Source organism: Alligator mississippiensis, chromosome 2 (assembly GCF_030867095.1).
Source record: "Alligator mississippiensis isolate rAllMis1 chromosome 2, rAllMis1, whole genome shotgun sequence".
Taxonomy (NCBI): domain Eukaryota; kingdom Metazoa; phylum Chordata; order Crocodylia; family Alligatoridae; genus Alligator; species Alligator mississippiensis.
In genome coordinates this window covers 236,408,395-236,433,915 of record NC_081825.1, presented here as the reverse complement: position 1 = coordinate 236,433,915, position 25,521 = coordinate 236,408,395, and the positions used below count along the sequence as shown (strand labels likewise).

At 44.1% G+C, this 25,521-nt stretch overlaps 1 protein-coding gene across 5 annotated transcripts in view; it reads left to right on the top strand.

The window, feature by feature from the left end:
- The window catches only part of HEATR4 (HEAT repeat containing 4), a 57,811-nt gene that overhangs the window by 20,203 nt on the left and 12,087 nt on the right, over positions 1–25,521 (top strand). For 3 of the 5 annotated variants that reach the window (XM_019496519.2, XM_059722931.1, XM_059722929.1), the window contains 9 exons: positions 2,369–2,529; positions 3,920–4,024; positions 6,911–7,029; positions 13,362–13,542; positions 14,636–14,705; positions 16,544–16,733; positions 19,198–19,276; positions 22,924–23,095; positions 25,439–25,511. In XM_019496519.2, the coding sequence (XP_019352064.1) occupies positions 2,369–2,529; positions 3,920–4,024; positions 6,911–7,029; positions 13,362–13,542; positions 14,636–14,705; positions 16,544–16,733; positions 19,198–19,276; positions 22,924–23,095; positions 25,439–25,511 (1,150 nt within the window). Of the gene's footprint in view, positions 1–2,368; positions 2,530–3,919; positions 4,025–6,910; positions 7,030–13,361; positions 13,543–14,635; positions 14,706–16,543; positions 16,734–19,197; positions 19,277–22,923; positions 23,096–25,438; positions 25,512–25,521 lie in introns of those variants that run through there. The other 2 variants (XM_059722930.1, XM_059722932.1) reach the window with 2 other exon arrangements.

Sequence of the window (25,521 nt, the reverse complement as noted above, 5' to 3'; positions counted from 1 at the left end):
GGGGTCAGGGAATAATGCTCTTGTATGTGGAACACCCAGCTGCTCCCACATGCCAAACTTTGTGAGACCACTCCAGGAACATCTGTACATGGTCCCTCTGGAGACCACTATCTCCTCTGTGCATGAGAATAGCAGCAAGGCATTTCATAGATTTCATAGACATTAGGGCTGGAAGGAACCTCGGAAGATCATCGAGTCCAGCCCCCTGCCCAAAGGGCAGGAAGTCAGCTGGGGTCATAGGATTCCAGCAAGATAAGCATCCAGTTTGTTCTTGAAGGTGTTCAGTGTAGGCGCTTGAACCACCTCCGGTGGCAGGCTGTTCCAGACCTTGGGGGCTCGGACAGTAAAGAAATTCTTCCTTATGTCCAGCCTGAAATGGTCTTGTAGTAGTTTATGACCATTCGACCTAGTCGTCATCCCTTGGAGCGCTCTGGTGAACAAATGTTCCCCCAGATACTGGTGGTCACCCCTGATAAACTTATAGGTGGCCATCAGATCACCCCTGAGCCTGCGCTTTTCCAAGCTAAAGAGCCCCAGGGCTCTCAGCCTGTCATCGTAGGGTCTGCTTCCCTGACCTCTGATCATGCGCGTGGCTCTTCTCTGGACTCTCTCGAGCTTCTCCACATCCTTTTTGAATTGTGGAGCCCAAAACTGGATGCAGTACTCCAGCTGCGGCCTCACTAAGGCCGAGTACAAAGGGAGAATGACGTCTCGGGATTTACTTGAGAAGCATCTATGGATGCAAGCCAGCGTTTTGGTCGCTTTACTAGCTGCAGCATCGCACTGCAGGCTCATGTTCATCTTGTGGTCAATGATGACCCCCAAGTCTCTTTCTTCCATAGTGCTAGCCAACATAGCACTGCCGAGCCTATAAGGATGCTGCGGGTTTTTCTTCCCAAGGTGGAGAACCTTGCATTTATCGGCGTTGAACACCATCAGATTCTCGTCTGCCCACTTGCTGAGCCTGTCCAGGTCAGCCTGGATCACCTGCCTGTCTTCTGGTGTGGATGCTTTGCCCCAAAGTTTGGTGTCATCGGCGAACTTGGCCAGTCCGCTTCTGACTCCAGTGTCCACATCATTAATGAAGATGTTGAACAGTATGGGTCCAAGGACAGAGCCTTGGGGGACCCCACTGGTCACAGGACACTATGATGAGTGACTTCCATCAATTACTACCCTCTGGGTCCAACCACGGAGCCAATTTTCCAGCCAGTGGATCGTGGAGGACCCAAGGCGACAATTGGCCAGTTTCTCCAAGAAGTGATCATGGGAAACCAGATCGAAGGCTTTTTTGAAGTCAAGATATATGACATCAATCTCTTCTCCCTTGTCCAGGTGATAGGTCACCTGGTCATAGAAGGAAATGAGATTTGCTGCTGCCTTTCTGACATTGCTGCGTGCAAGTGGAAGTAGGTGGGGCAGGATGCACTTGAGAGCATTCTTTTCCAACAGTGCCACAGATATGATATAGGCATAGCCTTAGTTACAGTTGAAGAAGCAACTGGTCCATCTGTTAAATCTATCTGGTCCACTCTGTATACCCTGTCACAGTCAGCAATATGGATGAATTCAAGACTGATCCTTACTTCACCCAGAAGTTATGATGTGACTCTACTAGAGTGCAAGATTTATGGCACATGAACATAGTTCCTTTGTTGCCTCACTCCAAGATTGAGTTTTCACAGCAGAAGCATTATTGGAATAGATCCATCCCATCCATTTCTACCCATTACCACAAATTCTTGCAACCTCAGGACCACTTCCAGCCACACAACAAGAAGCCCCATTTTACTGCACCTCCAGGGTCCAGATCCTTTGACTTGCTTAGTCAAACTGGTGGGGTCGTTGCTGACTTACATTAACTATTTCAGCCTTCATCATAGGATGCGAGTATCCCAGTTCTGTGACACTCAGGGTGTGCCTACACATGATGCTACATGGCTGTAGCAACACACTACTGCAACGTAGGATCAGTGGGCACAAACCATGATGCGGTAGCTACATCACTGTAGCAACATGTTCCCTCATAGTGTGTTGCTACAGCGACGTAGCAGCTAAAAATAATTGTGCTGCTGACATGGCACAGTACGGGCTGTTACTACGCCATCATTTAGTTCTTTCAAAAGGAAGTATTAAATGACAGCACAGTAACAATGGTACCATAAGGGCATATATTGACACATTCAGAGAGTAAAAGCCTGGATCTCAGACTAAGCTGGATCCTGTGCATGGCAATGTGAGCATTAAAGGTAGGTGGCTGGACTCCCACCACTTTGAACTGCACAAATTAAAACTTCTGTGGCAGAAGCATGGATGTTGTGTGTTGCTGTATGGTAACCTCTTTTCCTCCTTTTCCCACTGTTGACAGGCAATTCTGCAGATAGCTGGGCAGCAGCACAGTGCCTGGCACTGGACGGCATCATCACATTACCTGTAGTGACCAAAATCCTTTCCCAGCTGTTTGACAAGAATGATGAAAACACTGAGAAGCAGGCGTGTCTTCTATTAACCCAGCTCAGTGAACGCACAGTAGGTACCGTACCACTCTGGGGGAGGAGAGAAGCAGAACAAAAAGAGAAAAAAGAGTTGAGTGGCTGGGAGCAGCACTGTCTCCCAGCTCTAGCTTCTGGTGGTTGAAGTTCACCCCATGTTGGTATCAAGCACAAGATCTGTTCACTGCCTAAATCCTTACCCTGATCCTGTGCACAGTGCTGCATTGTCAATTCTGAGATATGAGCTGATTCAGGGCAGCATTTGTTTTGCTGTGGCTTCTGTTTTTTTATTCAAAGCTATCTCGTGGGACTTCTCAGTCATATGACAGCAGAAGTAACTTGTCTTTTGGATCCACATTTAATTTAATTTATTATTGGATTGGCAAGGGTTGTTAAAAAAAATTAAAACAACTAATTTTTCTATGTAGATGTCTTTCCCCACAGAAGGGTTTCTTCTGCCCTTGTTCCTCAGATAATACGGGCATGTCTAGACGAGCACAGTCATAAGATATGTGGTACCACAAACACATTTGCAGCACCACATACCACGCAGTCTGGTGTTCTCCACACTGCAAGACCATGCTGCCTGAGTGTGGTCTGTGCCAGGTTTTTTTCCACAGGTTTTTTTGACCCCTGGATATCCAGGAGTCCAAAAAAAAACCACGGAAAAAAAACAAAACAGTGCAGCGCACATTCAGGCAGTATGCACTGCTGAACAGCAGAGCCAGGCTGCCCGGAACTGTGCTGTGGCTGCCAGCTAGTATCTGTCTGGAAGGATTGTTGTGTCTGCAGCCCTGGGAGGCCCCCAGGACCTCAGATAAGGTTGCTGTGGCCAGCACAGTGCTGGCCTCAGCCTCCCCTACTGTCCCTGGGGTAACTTGTTGTGTGCCAAAGCGTGCGTGGCATGGACGTTCCCTGAGGACAAGTAGCTGCAGTGCAAGGTGCGCTGCTGTTAGTTGTCCCCAGGGAACCAAACATCCATGTCTGCGCATACCCTATGAGGGCATTCATCATGTAAAATTTCTAGTCATCTTCATCATTCATTCTCCCTGCTGACCATGAACCATGGCCATGATCCTTTCTCCTGCCACAAAGGAGATTCCTGCAATGTGCAAGTTCTGTCCTGCTGTGCTGCTTAGTTCTGTCCTTAGAAAGCAAAACTCATCTCACTTGCTACTGTGGCTTTATTTTTTGCTTTGGTATTTCTCTATGGACTGTAACATAAAAGCTGTCCCTTTATGTTCTGATCAGGGGTTAGTCAATAGTCTTGGGAAATATTTCTGTAAATACTGTCAAAGCCATCAGCCCTGTGGATAAGATTTTACCCTCTCCAGGGGCTCTTTTCGTGTACTTTCCTAGATGTTCGACAGTTCCTCCTATGCTTGCTTTACCATGTACTGTATGTGAACAATTTACCTTCCTTCCAGAGCTTGGTGTACTCCCTGCTGGCAGCAAAATTGAACAGTTGCCAGTGGAAAGATCGGATTTTGGCCTGCAAGGCTCTCTCCCGCATCCGTGGGTATGTCAGCCAGGTAAGACTCACTACAAGCTTGCTAGACATAAGTCAGTGTCATAGTGTAAGTATTAGCTTGTTGCACCTGTTCAGTAGTTCCCCCAAACATATTCACAGATACAAAGCAGACTGCATACAGCAGGTGTGTCAAAGATACAGCCCAAGGACTGGATCCAGCCCATGGAGCCATACAATCCACCCTGTGGGTCTTGGGATGACTCCGTGTACCACATGTGGCATGCCCCAGCCCTGGGCTTGGAGCCAATCTGGTGTGCACTGCATGCGATGCACAGGGCTGGACCCATGCTTGATGGGTGCTACACACAGCACAGGAGGCCGGTTTGGGGCCTGTGCTGTATGTAGTACCTATGCCAGACTGGCCCTGTGTGGTGGCTTTGGGGCCAGTTCAGATTGAGCCCACAGGCTATCCCTGCATGCCGAAGCCAGCACATAGAGCCAGTCTGGTGCAGGTGCCACGTGCAGCACATGTCCCATGCCAGCTATGTGCATGAGCCTCTCTGCCCTGGGCTGATGCTCTGTGTAGCTTCAGTGTGGAGGGCAGGTCTATGGACCCAATCTGGCCTGCATACTGGCCCTGCACTGCTCATCTGGCCCTGTATTTGCAATCCTGATATATAGGGACAACTCCTCTACTGTCAGACAACATAATGTGTCCCCTGCTGGCCACCTGCCTAGGTCCTTCCCATGTTGTGCCTGGGCACATAGCAGTCAGCCTTTCTAGCTTCCCTATATCTGTGCAACATTGTCAGTTCCTTCATGTCTTGAGGCCTAAGACATTAGTACTATCACATCTGTTGCTGTGGAGATTGATTCCTCACAGTTAAAAAGTAGGGGGCTCATTGGTGCCCTTAGATCTATGTATATAGGTACCATATCTGGTCTATATTTTGACTAGTCAGAGATCAGACTATCTGCTGATTTATAGATGTTTTCTTTTCTTTATATTATATGCAAAACTAGAATGTAGATTACCTCTCTAGATAATCTCCTTTGTACTTTCTAACCTGATTAGAAACCTGATTAGAAAGTTCTTCCTAATATTCGACCTACATTTCTCTGGTTGAAATATAATTTTCTGCTTAGATACTATTGTTAGCATATAAAAAAATCATGGGCGGCTTCTTACCCTAGGAAGACCCCCATCATTGTTTAGTTTATTTGCTATTAAACAAGCAGGGTTTTTAATTATTTTCTTCAACACAATTTACAATAAATTTTATTGGTACTTCTCCTTCAACTCAGAGTCAGCATGGCTTTCTAGAATTAGGGACTAATCCTATAAGTAAGGCTTTGTAATTCCACACTGAGTTACAGCATTAATACAAAGGAATAGAAATCTGTGTTTGCCCGGTGCCTAGTACAATGATATCCTGGTCAGGACTAGGTTCCTTAAGTGCTGTGATAATTAAAAAAAAAAACAGTAATACAGTTTCCATTCTTAGGGAGTACACTTACATGTATTTTTAAACCTATGGTTTTATGGAAACCATTTAATAGTTGAACTCAGGTTTAATTTTGTAAGAGTATTGCTAACACAATTTATGGTTGCTTTTTAAATATTTATAAAATCTTCCATCACAAAACTTCTGACCAGCTATAATGAGTGTTGACTGTAGTATATGTAGTCTGCATATTTTAGGGATACTTATAGGTAGGCTTATTCAGCAGGTTGCTGTGTCTGTAACTCAGAAGCGTAACAGCCCCAAGGCACCCAGGGAAGCTGCAACACACATGGACAGTAGCAACTTTAGTTGCAGTCGAGTTGCCAATGCAATTGTGTGGCTGTGACAACAGTAGCTTTTTTCCACTCTTCTCCCTCCCCAAGTTGTCACCTGGGACAGCTGCCCTGGTCACCCCACCCTAATTATGCTGCTGGTATAACTGCTCTAACTCCTGGGGACTTCTTGGATAGGTACAGGTTAAATATTACAAGTAACTAAGAGCCTACCTATCACCATAACTGAGAAGGTGGCTACTTAACTGCAAAGGATTTCTTGATGGAAGTTAACCAGCAGTTTCTATTCATTAATCAAGGCAGATGCAAGTACACAAAGTGATAGAGTTACGAGCTTTTATTTTAATATAGCCGTTTTAATGTAAATTTTCAGACGTCATTCTGCAAGGTACTGAGTGGTCTCAATTCCCATTGACTCCAGTAGGAATTGTAAGGGTAATGGCATACTGCAGGATCAAATCCCAAGTATAGCCCTTCGGTTTTTAGGAAATTCCCATGGTGAGTATAGGAGGACACTGCCTTTCCTTACGTGGTTGCACAACTTTCTGTTAAGGGTGAGACCGTAAAACCCACAGTCCTGGCCCTGGTTTGCTCCCAGTGAAGTAAATGATAAATCACTGATTGACTTGAACAGATAATTTTAATCTCGACTACAAAAACAGCAGAATTTGGGCATGGACAGAGGAAATGTTTATACCAGCATGATTTGCATTATGCCAATGTAAAAATGGCAGTGAACAGATTATGCAAACCCCTAAGATAGGGTAACTTCACACAACCAGGTGGAGAATTATTCCAAAAAAAAACCCAACAGAAGTAAAACTGGAATGGTATCACTTCATACAGGGGGAAGTCATTTGCTAAAGGGCAAGCAGACGGTTATCAGTTTTGCTAGTCACAAGCAGCAAAGCACAACAATAGCTGCCAGTAGTGCAAGCTGTGCTGGGATAACTGTACATCTATGCATTCCTGATCTTGGTGCAATTTACAGAATGATATCAGTTACCCTAGGGCAAGTGCTTGTATGTCTGTACCATTAAGCCAATATTTAAGCCTTTAACAAAAATCCAATTTTAAAGTGGTGTTTTGGCAATCAGAGCCAGTGGTTAATTAATGCTGCAGTGTGTAACTTCATTATCTTGTGTATAGGACCTAAAGAACAAGCTTGTTCAGCTGATGTGGAAAGACTGGAAATTAGATGTGCGCCAGGCAGCTGCCCTGGCACTGGGGCACATGAAGTTTGGAAAGGAAGTTCATGACCAACTCAGGTGATAGTCAGCTATCTTGGTAGCTTTGCTATTGTTAGAAAAAGATCAGCGCTATTATCACCTAAGTCCTTTGTTACTTTATCAGCCTGCTGCTGCACTAGTATTTCCTTTTTAAATATTAGAGTCTATTTAAACTTTATACTCAGATCCTCAAAATTATTTTGGAGTCTACTCCCCTCAATGAGGGTTAGGTGCTTAAATACTTTCAAAAATCTACGCCTAAATTGCCAGTGAATTATGCCAGGTTTGTGACAGCGCAAACAATGTGGAATTAGGAGGTATTCTGTAAATCTAGGCTATGACAGTCCTCAATCCTTCAAGGGGGGTCAGGTGGTGTGGACACTAAGGCACACTGTTGACAGTCTAGAGTTCACAAGTTTGAGGCCATAACAGAAGCACTCATGGAGTGGCCCTGTCAGATTCCAACAAATCTATGAATTCTGCTAAATACCTTGTCACACAAGGACATGAAAAAGGAAATGATCAGGCCTTCAAATATATTCTGTATTTAGGAACCTTTTAAATTAAAATTATAGCCATAATAATTGCAAGAGCATTCTTTCACAAGCCCAGAAATTGTTACATAGACTACTTAGAAACTTTCATGGGAAAATAGTTACTTAATACACTTGTGTAAAACAAGATAGATTGTTGTTGCTTTCAAGGACCTGTTAAGTCCTACTGTAGGGTACAATACAATACAATTCAAATACAATTCAAATAAGAATGAAGCAGCTATTCAGTGAGTGTAAACTGAGGGTAGCTTTTAATCATACTGTCAGCCAAGTGATCAGACTAGACAACAACAGGGATAGGGCAGGATTAAATACATATCCAAAGTGCACTTCTATTCTACCTTTTTATATGCTTTAGAAGCACTTAAATCGAGCCTGCATCACTGCCCACAACATGTTCAATATCAATAACATTTGACTGCAAACACTTCACAATTTGTGGATTAATTAACTTATTTAATCATAAGATTCCTACATACCTTCTCAGGTATGTACCAGGGTTTTTTTGTACTATCCTAAACACTTTTCTTATCCCCTATGTCAGTACATACTGATTCCGCCCATCTCAGGATGTCCTTGATCAAATTACAAATGTTCTGATACACTATGACAGACAAGGTTCTTTGGGTGAATCTGATATCTTTTATTAGACCAACCCAAATAGTTGGAGAATAGTTATTAAGCAAGCTTTCGGGTTCAAAAACCCTTCGTCAGGCTAAGGAAGTTTCAGCAGTTGGTGTGTGCTCTTCCTGGATGGAATGAAAAGTAGATACACTGTGACAGGGGTTTGGGTTGTAGCCGTGTTGGTCTAAGGACATAGGCAGACAAGGTTCCTTGTGTGAATTTGATATCTTTTATTAGACCAACCCAAATGGTTGGAGAATATTTATTAAGCAAACTTTTGGGTTCAAAAACCCTTCATCGGGCTAAGGAAGCTTCAGCAGTTGGTGTGTGCTCTTCCTGGATACACTGTGATACACTCTGGCATCCACAGAACTTCAGACTCACACCCTTTTAACTCTTACTGTTCTGAATTGCCCTATGGTCTACAATGAATCATAAAACCATGAAAAATTAGGGTTGGAAGGAACCTCGGGAGGTCATCTAGTTCCAGCCCCCTGCTCAAAGCAGGACCATCCCCAAGTAGATCATCCTAGTTAAGACTTTGTCTAGCTAGGTCTTGAAAACCTCTGAAGATGGAGACTACACCACCTCCCTGGGTAGCATGTTCCAGTGTTTTGCTACCCTCCTAGTGAGAACATTCTTTCTAATATCTAACCTAAACTTCCCTTGCTGAAACTTGAGACCATTCCTCCTTGTTCTGCCTTCTGCCACCACTGAAAACAGTCTAGCTCCATCTTCTTTTGAACCCCCGCCTCCAGGTAGATGAAGGTTGCTGTTAAAACCCTCTCAGTCCCCTCTTCTCTAGACTAAATAAGCCCAGTTCTCTCATGTTTTCCTCGTAAGTCATATGCCCCAGGTCCTTCACCATTTTTGTTGCCAATTTGTCCACATCCTTTCTGTAGTGGAGTGCCCAAAACACAACACAGTACTCCAGATGTGGCCTCACTGGTGCTGAATAGAGGGAAATTATCACTTCTCTTGACCTACTGGCAACACACCTACCAGGGCAGCCCAGTATGCTGTTAGTCTTCTTGGCAACTAGGCACATTGCTGGCTTATATTCAGCTTATTGTCCACTGTGATTCTCAGGTCCTTTTCTGCAGAGCTGCTGCCCATCCAGTCAGCCCCCAACCAGTACTGGTGCATGGGATTGTTCTGTCCTAAATTCAGGGCTTTGTACTTGTCCTTGTTGAACCTCATGAGATTAATTTTGGCCCAATCTTCCAATTTGTCTAGGTCACTCTGACTCCTAGCCCTACCCTCCAGTGTATCTACTGCTCCCCCCAGCTTGGTGTCATATGCAGACTTGCTGAGGGTGCACTCTGTGCCATCTTCCAGGTCATTGATAATGACATTGAACAAAACTGGCCCCAGCACCGACCCCTGGGGCACTCCACTTGATACCAGTTGCCAACTAGACACTGAGCCATTGATTACTACCCTCTGAGCCTGATGCTCCAGCCAGTTTTCTATCCACCTTATAGTCCATTCATCCAGCCCGTACTTCCTTAGCTTGCCTGTGAGAATGTTGTGGGAGATCGTATCAAAAGCCTTGCTAAAATCAAGTTACACCACATCCACCAGTCTCCCCACATCCACGGAGCCAGTCATCTCATCATAGAAGGCAACCAGGTTGGTCAGGGATGTCTTGCCCCTGGTGAATCCATGCTGACTCTTCCTAATCACCTTCTTCTCCTCCAAGTGCTTAGAAATGATCCCTGAGGATCTGTTCCATGATTTTTCCAGGGACTGAGGTGAAGCTGTCTGGTCTATAGTTCCCTGGATCCTTTTTCCCTTTCTTAAATATGGGCAGTATGTTTGCCCTTTTCCCATCACCCAGGACCTCTCCTGATTGCCATGAGTTTTCAAAGATGATGGCCAGTGACTCTGCAATCACATCACCCAACTCCCTCAGCACCCTCGGGTGCATCCCATTCAGCCCCATGGACTTGTATGCATCCAGTTTTTCTAAAAAGTTCTTAACCAGCTCTTTTACCACTGAAGGCTGCTCACCTCCTCCTCAAACTATGTTGCCTGGTGCAGTAGTCTGGGAGCTGACCTTGCCTGTGAATACTGAGGCAAAGAAGGCATTGAGCACTTCAGCCTTTTCTACAACTTCTGTCACAAGGTTGCCTCCTCATTCAGTAGGGGTCCCACACTTTCCCTGATCCTTCTCTTGCTACTGACCATACTTGTAGAAACTCATCCTGTTACCCTTCACATCCCTTGCTAGCTGCAACTCCAATTGCACTTTGGCCTTCCTGACTTCATCCCTGCATGCCCAAGCAATGATCTTATATTTTTCCCTAGTTATTTGTCCAAGTTTCCACTACTTATAAGCTTCCTTTTTGTGATTTAGTTTACTGAAGAGTTCCCCGCTAAGCCAAGCTGGTCTTCTGCCATACTTGTTAGTCTTCCTGTACATCGGGATGGTTTGTTTCTGCACTCTCAGTAAGGTTTCTTTAAAGTACAGCCCGCTCTCCTGGACTCCTCTCCTCATCAGATTGGTTCCCAAGGGATCCTGCCCTTGAGTTGCCTAAGTGAGTCGAAGTCTGCTTTTCTGAAGTCCCGGGTCCTTATTCTGCTGCTCTGCATCCTTTCTTTCCTCAGGCTCCTGAATTCAATCATCTCATGGTCACTGCTGCCCAAGTTGCCATCTGCTACTGCATTCCTCACCAATTCTTCCCTGTTTGTGAGCAGCAGGTCAAGAAGAGCATGGCCCCTAGTTGGCTGCTCTAGCATTTGCACCAGGAAGTTGTCCCCAATACTCTTCAGAAACTTCCAGGATTGCCTGCTCACTGCTGTATTGCCCTCCCAGCAGATGTCAGGGTGATTGAAGTCCCTCATGAGAACCAGGGTTTGTGATTGGGAAACTGTTGCTAGCTGTTTGAAGAAGGTTTCATCCACCACTTCCTTCTTGTCTGGTAGTCTATAGCAGACCCCTACCACAACAACCCTTGTTGTTCTCCCCTCTGACCCTAATCCAGAGACTCTCAACAGGCCTATCTCCAGTTTCATACTGGAACTCTGAGAAATCATATGGCTGTTTTACAAAAAGTGCAACTCCTCCTCCTCTTCTCCCCTGCCTGTCTTTCCTGTTTGTACCCATCCATGACCATGCTCCAGTCATGTGAGCTCCCGCCAAGTCTCTGTTATTTGAATCACGTCATAGTTCCACAATTGTGCAGGGACTTCCAGTCCTTCCTGCTTGTTCCCCAGGATCCGTGCATTTGTATACAGGCACCTGAGGTAACTAGTTGATTGCCCTGATTTCTCAGGAAGTGTGAAAGCACCTCCCCTGTTGCCCCCTCCTGCTTGCTCTTCCTCCAGGTCTCCTGCTTCCTCATTTACCTCAGGGCTTTGGTCTCCATCCCCCAGCAAACGTAGTTAAAAGCCCTCCTTCTCAGGTTAGCAAGCCTGTCTGCGAAGACACTTTTCCCAATGTTAACATTTCATCTCATTAACACAGGCTCAACTTAATTTTTAGATCAACAAAATGAAACTATTTCCTGTCCCAACTAGTAAATGTGGGGAAAGGTGCTAAGTTAGGAACCTCTCTTCTAAGTTGGGAAAACTTTGCAATCCAAAGAAATAAGGAAATCAGAGGGTGTGGACAGGCATTATGTTTGTGTTGGGAAAAACACTTTTTCCTCAGCAGAAATAGAGAATGTATGGGTGTTCAAGCAGCTTTCAGTAGAAAAACCCCCTAGTAATTCTATCACAAACTGTTAGCTCTTGAAACAGAAACTTTGCTGTTTTCTAGTGGTGTGTGTGATACCTGATCAGTTACACATAGCATGTAGGGCTGTGCGAAGCTTCAGTCCCTGATTCGATTCAGCAGAGATTCAGCCCGATTCAGTGGCCGAATCTCTGAATCCAAATAAAGTCAGAGGACCCTTTAATCTGTTTGAATCGAATTGGAACCCTCCAATTTGGAGAGATTCGGAAAGATTCAGCAATTCAGACATAGACACAACTCTAATTCTTTTTTCTACACATCTCAAGGTTGCAGGCGGCTCATGAATGCTGAGATGCTGGGGTGTATGGAGTGGCCCATAGAAGCACAGGGGGTTTCCCAGCACATTTGGCAGCAGACCCGGAAGTGGACCAGAAGCATTTCTGGTCCACTTCCAGGTCTGCCAGGGAGCATGCTGCCCCCCTATCCTCCCCCCCAGCTCAGCAACTGGTGCCTCCTGGGTCTGGGGGGAAACCCAGGCTCCCCACAGCTGATCACTGGGGGGGGGAGGGGGGCATGCACGCTCCCTGGCAGACCCAGGGTTTGCTGCCAAGCATGTGGAGGGTCCCCCTGCACTCCTGTGGGATGCTCCATGTGCCCCAGCATCACAGGATTCACAAGCCGTGGTGGTACCTCAAGGTATGTAGAAAAAACATTTAAAGCTATGTCTATGTCCAAATAGCTGATTCACCGAATCAGCATCAAATCTTCAGATTCAGATTCTGCTGAATCAAATCAGGGACAGTGATCCTAATCAACGAATTGAATCACTGTCCCCGATTCAGGCCGAATCCGAATCCAAATTGAATAGGGCCCGCTTCACATACCCCTAATAGCATGATGGGGTTCCCTAGGAGTCTCAGTATCCCACAGTCTTCCACTCTCCCTCCCCTCTCCCAAAGAGGAGGGAGGAAGGGAGAGAGAGTGACTCACTCCCTGGGAACCCACCAGGGAGCCTTGTGAAGACCTTGCTACCATGACTCCTTGAGTACCGATTCCCACTGTTTTATGTTGAGCAGCTCTTGGCACTCTGGGGCTGCTCAAATGATGGCACTAATTTCTGATGTCCCTGAGGCTCCCCAGGACTGTTCAAGAGATGCTGGGAATGCCTGGGGGTGCTAGGATAATGAGAGCAGTTCTCGCTTCAGATATTTTTACAGTGCTAAGAATGTCCTGGAAACTCTAAGCACAGCAACTGGACAGCTGTACATACCCAGAGAATTTATGGATCAGCAGCTGAAGAAAAATAAGGGTTTGGGTGAATTTTGTGGAGCTGTTTATGTGCATCCCTCATTGTTAGTTTCCAGTTCATAAAAAGGATGTGGCCTATAAAGAATATGTAGCCATATATGTAAAGGGAGTTGGTGGAAAATCAGGAGTCATTTTTGTGTGCATCTTTCTGAGGCATGCACACCAGCTCTAACAGTCACTCATTAAGTGTGTATCTGTGCTCTCAGGGTGAAGCTGAAAAGGGGAGATTGCCGGACAAAGGTCGAAGCTCTCTCTTTGATTGGTTGGCTACGGTTCATGACAGCTAAGCTACTCCCTGGCTTTCTCCAGTGCTTCTCCAATGACTTTGTTGCAGTGCGGCGGGAAGCTTGCCTTACAGCTGGAGCCCTTAGGATCAAAGATGAGACTGTGAGTGGCAAAAACCCTTTATACTGTTCCTGAGTGCAAAGTGAAAGCAGCTTATGCTTCTTTTATTTTATTTTTGCTCGTTAGAAGGAGGAATGTCTTGAGGATGCTGGTGATACAGAGCTGAGTAATTGTAGCTTGTGGATATTTCTTTCCATACAGAATTAAAAATAATGATGTCTCAAATGGCAGGGCATGTTGAGATACTGCAAACAGGTATACAAATATGGGTAAAGGGGACAGTGGAACAAACTGACTCAGTCAAGAACTGTCTTTGCTCACTGCATATATACATCCTTAGACTTTCACCTGGAGACCAAACAACTATGAAATGTTGAGGTAGCTTACAGAAAGTTTAGTTGACATTTGGAATAATTGCTCCTAAGTTTGCAGTCATCTCATCTCTTCCTAGTTGGAACCAGAACAGAACCCTGAAGAAAAAAGAACTTTTGCAGACTATATGTCTGCATTGTCAAGTCAAAGATTCTGTGAATTTCTGTGGCAAGCAAAATAAATAAATAAATAAAGTGGTCATCAAGGCCAGTAGTTCTGGCACTACCCAGGCAGGTTCTGAATTGAGAAGGAATCAGTCCCTGTCCTGAAAGGGCATGTGTTCTTTGCCAGGAGTCAAGGACTTCCTGTAGAGGTTATACCAATAGCATATTGCTCCTCTCAACCCTTCTGATCACAAATCTGATGATTCTCTACAAAACAAATCCTCTTGTCTCCAATTACCATCTCCTGCTTTCTTAACTTCCCCTTCTAGCTACTCCCATATCACCTTACACACACCAGGACAATATTCCAACTAATGGGCTGCAAAGCAAGCTTCCTCGCTCCAATTCCTGGTCAAAAACCTTCAGAAACCCATCTTTTTCCTGAAGCATTCCAAGTATAATGTCCATGCTCTACCCTGTGTGAATTCTGTCCTCTATTGTTTTCACATGTTCTGTTAGCCTTTAAACTCTTTAGGGGAGGAATCTGTTCAGTGTGTGTTGCAGGTTGCATCCTATACAGCATCATATGTATGTATGATCCTATATGTATAATAAATCATGATAAGAATACCATTAACAGTGGTACTCTTCTGTCTCAGGTCCTTAAATGCCTTTTGAAGACAATGCAGACTGACCCTCACTGGAAAATCAAGGCCTTTGCCATCAAAGGTACTGCAGAATTTGTTGCTAAAAAGCCATTTCCTTAAAAGACTGTTCTTCATGAGGATTTTAATCATTTACTAGGTTTTTAAAAGAAAATACATTTTGAATTCCAAAAATAAGTTTTAAAAATAAATTTTAATGCTAGACATGACACCCATGAACAGAGTAAATCTAATAGTAACATTATACCAGTGTCCTTCAAACAGAGTAAGAAATCTAACAAGGGACATGTATTCTGAAACTTTGCTATTCTGTGTGTCCTACAAGGACTGACTGTTAACATTTTAAATAAGACCATTTGTCTAAATTCCACACCAGGAAAAAAAACCTTTTCTGATGGAGTTTTTGTTGGAAATAGGACAGCATGGTACCCAAAGCCACTGCAGTCCAGCAAGAGAAACAATCCCTACCATGCTATAAATTCTTCAGTTATCAGTTTTAAATGCCAGAATCCAGTGTAGCAAGTATGGGCAACCTATACAAGTGTCTAAAATCCAAGATAGTAAATTAATTAATTCATCATTTGGATTTTGTAATCCATGTATAATTTGAAGGGTGCAGCATAAATCTTGTAAAAGCTTATGCTAATTTTCAGTCTTGTCCCCTGCCAACTCCATGGCTTTTCATAGAATATTTGATCAGATACAGAACCTTTGGTATATCTTAAAGGCCTGCTTGGGAGCTGTCCAAGGTATCTAATTGAATCTACCTCAGCTATGCTTCTCAGGAATTACAAAACAATCATCTGTAAGGATTTATGAGTGACTGGAACAAGACTTGAGAGGGTACTGCTGGAGGAGAGTAAAATAATCAGTAATCTCATGGCCTTCAGATGAAGTGTAAAGCATGTCTTGAATTCAGCTTTTCCACAAATCTAACTGAAACAGTAAGAGAGAGAATGTTGAGTAGGTGGGGGGAGAAGAAATGAAGGAATAAAATAGAACAGTAGACAGAGAATGGGAAGGAAATTAAAAAAAAAACTTATTACCTTGGCAATGCCTGGCAGCAGGGGCCCCCCTGGTGGCAGCAGCAGTGAAGAGGCAGTGGCAGCCCCTCCACTGTTAGCACTTTTGCATCGCCTATGCTCCTAGTCCATCCTTCCTGTCTAAAGGATGCATAACACAGCTATACTGTTATAGGTGCATTAGATGTAGTGTGAATGCTTAGCCTTTCAATCTATTCTCTGTATCAAACTGAAATGTTTACAAGTCACCATAACAGGATTCTTCAATTTTATATATATTTTTTGTTTTCCTGTATTGCTGCAGCCTTAGTATTTTCCACACCGTGATTATTAAAAAGTGCATCTCTTAAAGCTTGCTACCCAACATAGTCACTCAGTGAAATCAAGAAGTGCTGCATTTCAAATATTTTTTTTTAAATGTCACTTTCAGAATCATAATTGTCCTGTGAATTTTTTTCCTCCACAATGTAAACAAATCAAGTGATGGATTGCTGAAAAGGATGGGGTAAGGTTATGACCAGTAAATAATTATAGCTGTGCAGGCTAAGAAGGATGTAATCAAATTTCATGCCTCAGAATATAAACCATTACCATCTGCTACTGAGGTCCCCTCTTCCTCTCCTAGGCAGCACTTCACAATTGGCCCAGAGCACATTACTTGTTTACCATTTTTTGCAATAGTAACACAACTATCTGCTGAAGACCTCTTCTGACCCTGCAGGTAAACACTGTATTTTCTAAGATTCTACAAACATTAAGTCCTTTAGAAACCTAATACACAGAAATAAGCACCTGAGTTAATGCTCCCACCCAGCTCCTAGCAAGGAAAATCATCAGATGGAAAATCATCAACATCATTTATTTTTTCTATCTTTGGCAGCATTGGGCCAAATAGGCCATGTTAGCCCGCAGCTGAAACGTCTTCTTCTTTGGGCTGTTCACTATGAGGAGAAGCCAGGAGTACGAAAGGAGGCCTGTCGTGCCATTGTCACCCTCCACTTACAGGATGAAAGTGTTCAGGCCACCTTATTGGAGAGGGTGATTCTGGAGCCAAATGAGATGGTCAGAGAGTGAGTCAATGTACATGCTCTGGCTAAAGAAAGCTTCTCTCTCTTCCTGTTCCTTTTAGCAGACACCGCATTTGAAAACCAAGCAGCACACTGCACAGTCTCATGAATGCTGCATACTTACAATATAGCAGAGATTGTGCAATAAGTGACTTGGAGGATGCTCCCCAAGTCAATTTTTATCCTACACACACCTCAATTAAACCTCCCCCACAGACTCCAAAGCCTACCTTTCCAAGTTCCTAAAGTTCATCACTTGGGATTGCAGAGGTAGATGGAAGGAAGTGTAGATGTTCTTCTGCCACATCATTATTCAACCCCCTGCACCCACTTTACAAAATTCTCATCTCTGCCAAGACCTCTACAGTCAGGAGGTGCTTCTGTGGGCCCCATCGCTGTCTCTTGTCTCACTTAGGTTGTCTAGACTGCTCTAGACCTGAAGTTGGATGTCTTAACTTACATAGGGAGGATCAGTCAGACGTCTCCGTTTTACCATAATTTCACAAGTGAAATGAAATATAAATGCTCTAATTCTATGAGTGTTAAACTGTGGTTCATAGTACGGTTGCTAATAGACAATGGAAAGGAAAAAAACTGGCTGGCAAAATGGTGCTCATTGCGAGCATTAAAGAAAGCTAAAGATACCTGTAATGGGGGCCTGCTCGAGGCTGATCTAACCGTGGCCCACCCACCTGTTCCTGGGCTAACCGCCCGCCTTTTCTCCTGCCATGCCTTTTTGTTAATTAGTTAATTAGATGTTAATAAGCGGCAGGATGCCCATTTCATGCCCCAATGCCAGGGGGGCGCTATCTGCAGCTCCATTCCTCCCCTACACTGCAACCCAAACCTCACAGGTGGCATCTATAGTTCTCCTCATCACCGGCCCCCACACTGGGCCCCAGAATCCGACTGTTGAACCCCACCTGGATTCCTCCCCTCAGGTGGTCTCTTCCACCATCATACCGGGCACCATAGCTCCCTGAACTAATCCCCCTTTGGGTGTGATCCCCCCCACTGGGACCTTCGGCTCTCTAGCGCTGGCCCACCTCCAGGCCAGTTGGGACCCCAGGCATGCAGCTCTTGGGCATTCCTTGTGGTGGGCCCCCAGCCCTTTGACCCTTCCAGTCCTGGCCCCAGCTTGGACCAGTCGGGGGAAGCTCAGACAAGCCTGAGTCTATGGCCCTTATTCGTTCTCTCCGAGGGTCCACCCTCCGGGCCCTCCCAACAAGGGGTAACCCACCTGGTTGTGGGGGCTAGGGGTTAAGGCGCCCCAACCCACCTTTCACCAAGGTGGTAACTGGCCTGGCATTTCCTGGGGGCTCCCGCGCCACTGGGAGCCCCACCAGGCCACCCACTCCCGGCAGGGTGCAGTTTTCGGTTATGCCCAGGACCAGGAGCCTCCTGACCATCCCCGACAGCTCCTCCCTCACCTCCAGGTGATACCAGCAGTCCTCTGGCCAGGCAGTGTTGTTGCCTGGCCTCCAGCAGCAGAACTCCCCTGTTTATATGGACAGCCCCAGATCCAAAAAGGTGACCCTCATCAGGCACCTGGCAGCTGCCAGCTCCAGGCCCTTAAAGTGGCAGGCACACACTGTGCCCTGCCACAATACCCAAGTACCTTTCCAATATTGATTTTTTTTCCTTGTAAGCAATTATCATAGATGCCACAGACATATCATGGATTCTCAAATGTGAAGCAAGAGATCCAGGAAACACTACTAAATTCTGATCTATATTATGGATAAACATTGAGAACTCATGCCTTAATTAAAATTTTAGTCGTTACACCTTTCTCTTGATAAAAAGTAATATGAGATCTTTCAAGACTAAGGTCCCAATTCTGATTGTGTGTGTGTGCATGTAGATAAGATCAAACTAGCAGCTCCACTGACTTCAATAGTTAAGCTTGATCTTAACCCACAAGAGGCCAAGAAGTGATAACCCTGTAACAGATAACATCTGTACCTAAGACCAGGGCCTTAGGACCAGTCAACCTATCAGTTTTGCTTCTCAGTGGAAAGCCTGCATTCCAGCAACGTAGTGTGTTGTGACACTTCTTCAGAAATAACTTCAGGGGAAGAACATTGTCCTTAAATGTGTGTACTGAATGAAATATGGGTAATATGCCAGCACCTAAAAAGTTTAATGTGATAATCATACTTCCCTGATACCCTCCTAGAACCCCACCACATCTGCTACTCCTCTATAATTCTGTACTCTCAAGGCAAAATCTGGTGATGGACTCATCCATGCCAGTATGGAAAGAACATTCTGTCTTTCAGCCCCTTACACTACTCATAACCTCTTACCTCGATTTCACACACAAGAGGCTAATGAGAAAATTCAGCACAGATTGGAAGAAACTTGGCTTGTGTCCTGATAGAACAGTAACTTAATTTCTCCTCATAGTTATTTTTTGATATTCTGCCATGTATATGTAATAAATCTTCTTATCACTTCTATTTAGGGAAATGAATCGAGCTATGAAGGCTCTCAACTTTCAACATAAGGAGGATCAGAAAACAGTTGAGAAAATCAAGAATGAGGTGATGAGATACAGGGCTCTGCTCACAGATGAAATTTGGTCTGAACTCTTGATTAAAGGACAGGAATAAAATTCCCACTTATTGATAAGGGGTTAGGAGGCAAGTGATCTCCTTCTGAGCATCTCTGCTACTTCCCTCTCTACATCCCTATGCGACACACTGCTATTAGAATTGTCCCAGCTAGTGGATACATATCAGAAGACAGGAAGATAGGGTTATTCAGAGAGAACATGGAATGGAGATAGCCTCAAGTGTATATCGGTCAGAGTCTCAACATAGCATCATGTATCCAGGTTGTAGCCATGTTGGTCTAGAGGCAAAAGGAATCAGAACTCGTGGTAGAGGTGATCTCTTTTATAAGACCAACTAGATTTTTGCAAAAAAAAATCTTTAATTGCAAGCCTTTGGGCACAAACACCCTTCATAGATTCATAGATGTTAGGGTTGGAAGGGAGCTCAATAGATCATCGAGTCCGACCCCCTGCATAGGCAGGAAAGAGTGCTGGGTTTAGATGACCCCAGCTAGATGCCTATCTAACCTCCTCTTGAAGACCCCTAGGGTAGGGGAGAGCACCACCTCCCTTGGGAGCCCATTCCAGACCTTGGCTACTCTAACTGTGAAGAAGTTCTTCCTAATGTCCTGTCTAAATCTGCTCTCTGCTAGCTTATGGCCATTATTTCTTAACCCCCAGGACGCCTTGGTGAGTAAAGCCTCACCAATTCCCTTCTGTGCCCCCATGATGAACTTATAGGCAGCCACAAGGTCGCCTCTCAACCTTCTCTTGTGGGGGCTGAAGAGGTCCAGGTACCCTAGTCTCTCCTCATAGGGCTTAGCCTGCAAGCCCTTAACCATACGTGTGGCCCTTCTCTGGACCCTCTCCAGGTTATCCACATCCTTCTTGAAGTGCGGCGCCCAAAATTGCACACAGTATTCCAACTGCGGTCTGATCAGCGCCCAATAGAGGGGAAGTATCATCTCCTTGGTTCTGTTCGTCATGCGTCTGCTGATGCACGATAAAGTGCCATTAGCTTTTCTGATGACTTCGTCACACTGACGATTCATGTTCATCTTGGAGTCCACTAGGACTCCAAGACCCCTTTCCACCTCCGTGCCACCCAGCAGGTCATTTCCTAGGCAGTAGGTATGCTGGACATTTTTTCTCCCTAGGTGCAGCACTTTGCATTTCTCCCTGTTGAATTGCATTCTGTTGTTTTCTGCCCATATGTCCAACCTGTCCAGGTCTGCTTGTAGTTGTTCCCTGCCCTCTGGCATGTCCGCTTCCCCCCACAGTTTTGTGTCATCTGCAAACTTGGACAGAGTATGCTTCACTCCCTCGTCCAAGTCGCTGATGAAGACATTGAAGAGTATCGGTCCAAGGACTGAGCCCTGCAGGACCCCACTGCCAACACCCTTCCAGTTCGATACCAACCCATCCACTACGACTCTCTAGGTATGACCCTCTAGCCAATTCGCCACCCACCAGACTGTGTAGTCATCCAAGTCACAGCCTCTTAACTTGTTCACCAGTATGGAGTGGGATACCGTATCAAAGGCCTTCCTGAAGTCTAAGTAAACAACATCAACCCCTACTCCTGCATCCAGGTGTTTTGTAACCTGGTCATAAAAAGAGACTAGATTAGTCAGGCATGATCTACCTGCTACGAACCCGTGCTGGTTTCCCCTCAGCATAATTTTTCCTGCCGGGCTTTTTCATCAGGCATAGGAGAAAAGATTGTAAAAGTTCTACATAGGAAAACTTTTACAATCTTTTCTCCTATGCCTGATGAAGGGTGTTTGTACCTGAAAGCTTGCAATAATTTTTTTTTTTTTTTTTTTTTTTGCAAAAATCTAGTTGGTCTAATAAAAGTTATCACCTCTACCCTGAGTTCTGATTCCTTCAATGTAGCATCACTGCATTTGTCCTTTTCTGTTGTGTATCTTACTGCAGACCTGCATGGAGCTTAATGGTGCTGCCTGAAGCCTGAACATTTAAAAAAAAAAAAAAAAGGGAAAGAAAGACATTCAGTGAGAAGGCAGCACTACAGAGGAATTTCAACTGCCTGTACATCCCACATGCCCTGTACACACACTGTGCACATTATGATCCATGCTCTCCCATTTTAGCCAGTTTCAGTAGAAAGGACCAAGTACAAAAAAGTTTAATTTTTCTCTTTTTAAAAGTGGAAAATACTTAACGTCTCTCTCTCCCAGTTGTATGTAAACCAGGCTGTATTAAGAGCCATGTATATTACATAGTGGTACAGCATTATTTTATTTTTTCCAGTAGATTCTGCTAGAATCTGGACCTTTGTTTTTCTATTTTCCACCTTCATCGTTGCAAATAAAACCTTTCAAACATCATCCCAGGGTACCCTATTCACCTTACAGCATGAGTAGGATTACTTGGGAAATAAAGTTTCTACTCAGTGGGTGCAGCTACACGTGTGCTTTAATGTACAGTAGCCTATTTTACTGAGCATTAAAGCATCACATAAAAAACTCTGCTAATACGCTACTGCACAGTAAGATAGGCTACTGCATATTAAGCATCACTAAAAAAAAGCGTGCTTTCGCTGCTGCGCATTAGGGCAGCCAAACGTGCATTTATTTAGTACCTCACATTGGAGGTACTAAATGTGCATTAGGAAAAGTGCATTAATGCATGTGTAGATGCACCCAATATGGATAGTATTACAGCCTGACTGGATGTTACTGCACAAGTTCCAGTATCTTATCTGCAATCTCTAACCATCTCTACAGTTCCATTAATGTTAAAAACTTGGGTTGTCCCACATCCAGGAACAAAAGCACGTAGTTCCCCTTCCAGTTTCTAAAAGGCAGCTGTGTTTTATCAGTGCAGTTAGCACACATTGAAAGTTTAAGGATCAAGTTAAAAACAGAAATTAATACTAAACTAACAAATAATGATAACTGAACAGAGTTATTGGTCATTTTATTGACTTGAGACGTGCAGATATTTTCATCTGCTGCAACAAAGGGAGAAGGCCTTTCTGCAGAATTTTCATCTAGTTTTATGAAGGATACACAGAGCTTTAGATAAGGCTCTTGCGAATACACAAGAGCTTTTTTTTTCCCCAATGGAGAAGAAAGTAAATTGTATCTTCTTTTGCATTTGCCTTGTAGAGGTTATTTTAACTACCTCCACCCCACAACATTTAATTAATTTCTAAGAATTTACTTATGCATGATGAAAAGGTGGTGACAGTCCCACCAAAATCCTGATGCAATAGATCAGATGTTTTCACAGTTTTGACCCCATTGGTTAGGTGAATAGCAGAGGGCTCTCTGTGGACCAGATCAGGCCCTCTGTTGTCCTAGCATACCAGAATAAGGCCCTACACGCCTAATCTATCACACAGGGCTAGATGACAGTGCCAGGGGCTTATGGGCAGGGTGGGTTGATCTATTCACTGTATTGCTTCACAAGGAGCTGGCAGCAGGGTTTAATTACTAGGTTTAACAGCCCAACTGCAACATGTGCTTACTTGCCTTTCTGCTATAACAATTGAAGGTAAAAAAAAAATTACTGATATTTGTCTGCCTAGAGTTCCATGAAGTAGAATTTTCCAATTAGAAATGTAATGATTTTTTACATCTGTCCCGCATGTGTATGTTTTTGATCCAGATTTCCAGCCTCAGCCAAAAGGCATTGGTGACCCAGAAACTGCTGAAACTTGAAGAGATTATAGACCATCTGTGGCAGAAAGCCGATCGAATCTATCATGCAGAGGAGCATAGCTCTGACTACAAGGATATACTGGAAAACCTGAGGGCTGCCCTTGAATCCACTTCCATTGGTAATCCCTGCATATGGGCTTAGATAGGATTTGTTTTTGGGACCATCCCCATAGGCCTTCGTTATTAGTGAAACGAAGCTGTGTCATTCAACATGCACCACACCAACACTGCAAGTTATCCAAGGAATGGACAGGGTGTGTATATAAAGCTTTACTTTACTAGCTAAGATTCCCAAGGACCAAATTCTCTAGTCTGCCAAGGCCAAGCAGTACAAAAAATCCTCAAGCCATCTGGAAATAGCTGGCAGGGAATCTACCCTATCTTCAACACTAACTGCCTTTCCCACCTTACTTCAGTTAAGGAATGACTGTTGCGTATCTTTGACATGGATGGAAAGGCATGATGGAGCAGAGTGCCACTAGGTCCAATTCTCTACTGGCACAAAGTCTACTATGGAGCTTGTACCAGTGGCAGAATTTGGCATGCTTTTCTACTCTAACTTCCTGTAAAGCAGTGCACTAGCAGATCACACACAGAAGTGGCCATCACTTGTACATCACATAACTAAGGACCCACATGTTTGCCAAACAGAGTTAATAAGTTGCCCAGAAGTGGTGCTTTGAATTACCATGGGAAAAACTGGGCTGGGGTCCTGAGTCCTATGGCTGATAGGAAATAGTTTTATATGAATTATGGAAAAAGGAATTGGCATGCCTATAAAAGAGCTTGAGATACTAAGTACTCCTGCTTAGAATCATGAGCCGTTTCTCATGGAAAGGCAGATTGAAACTACAAAAACAAAAATCTAACAGCATCGTTTTACTTCTTACATAGCAATATCTGGAAATACCCATTTCTCTGTAAGGTTATAAGCTTGTATCTACTAAGTAGCATAGATCTTTTGCAACATAGGTAAAAACTGTTCCTGTGTCACCTAGTGTGTTTTAAATTAGGTTAGTGCAACTTACACCTAGAGGAGAAAGATGTAGGTTTTCTTCTCCTAACAAGAAGGGATCTGTGAAATAGTTCCCCACCCACAGAGCTTCTTGATATGTTAGTTAATACCTCCTTTGAACTCCCTGGGTACATCTACATGAGACATTTACTATGGAACAGACTAATTAGCTCTGCAGTAAATGTCTCTGCATCTACATATGCAGCCCTATTAGAACACAAGAAACTAACTAACTCTGCAGTGGGATAGTACTTCTAAATACAAGTACTATGCTATTGCAGAGTTTTTTTTACTCTGCAGCAATGCATGTGTAGATGCTGATGTAACTGGCAGAGGCACGAAGGGGTTTCAGTACAGGGGCTGCCTACTGGCTAGCCCCACACTGAAGCACCCTTGTGCCCCAGCCAGCCCCTCTGCAGCATGTTGAGCCAGGTCAGAGCAGCCCCAAGCTGGTAGGCCGACTCCCTGGATCTCCTGCCAGCTGGGGTTGCTCTGACACAGCTCAGTGTGCTGCAGTCCCAGGCGCACATGGAAAATGCAGCGTCTGGGAGCAATAAACTCTGGCACGATATGCACTGGAGTTAACGGCATCACATTAATACGCAAACGTAGATGTGCCCCGTGATACATTCTCTCCCCCTTTCCCATCATGAACTTGCTCTACAGGTTTTTAGTGCTAAATCATTCATAACTGTGTAACATGGTAAAGCAATCTGCATCCATAATTTAATTTTCATATATTTTACAAACTACTGAAGAGCTTCGTTTGAATGCTGCCTGAACAGAGCTATCTTTAATGTAACTACATTCAAAACTATGTAGCTTAAAATCAGTTTAGTGTGCCTTGAAGCTATTCCACCAATGTAAAAGCTGCACAAGGCATTCTTTGGGAATCTCACGACATCCAACTATGCCAATAAATATATATTTACTTTCAAACCAGGAAACAAACACAAAGCTTTAATACAAATTACTCATTTGTGTAAATCGAGGGCCATGTTTATGACAGTATTTAACTTTTTAATGACTCAAAAGCCATTGACACCTCACATAATTAAGTCCTTTATGAATCTGTGATTTATTGATCTGAGTGAACAATTGTTTAGATATATGCTCTACTGCACATCGTTATCAAATGCCCATATAGATGGCCCAAATAGCCAGAGCTGCAGTACAGCATTCAAATTGATTATTAATGCCTCTTCATACAGCAAAAAATGCCTCTGGTAGTCTTAATGCAGATTACTCCAAACCATGTCAAAGTATGAACTGGTAGACCTTATTCTGTCTCACGTATGTCAAAGGAATGTGCAAACTAGCTTGCAGAGAGTATTAGGGAATAATTACAGCAGCTGTGATAACATTTAAGTCCATGCCACAGTGGACATGCTAGATACCTGCTTCTTGTGTACTTATTCTTTAGAAAATGTTTTCTCTTTCTACCCAGGAGAAAGCTATTCTTCTACCACAATGACTTCTAAGATCTGGACCCCCAATTCAGGTTTACCAGTATGTGCAAGGTAGGAACAA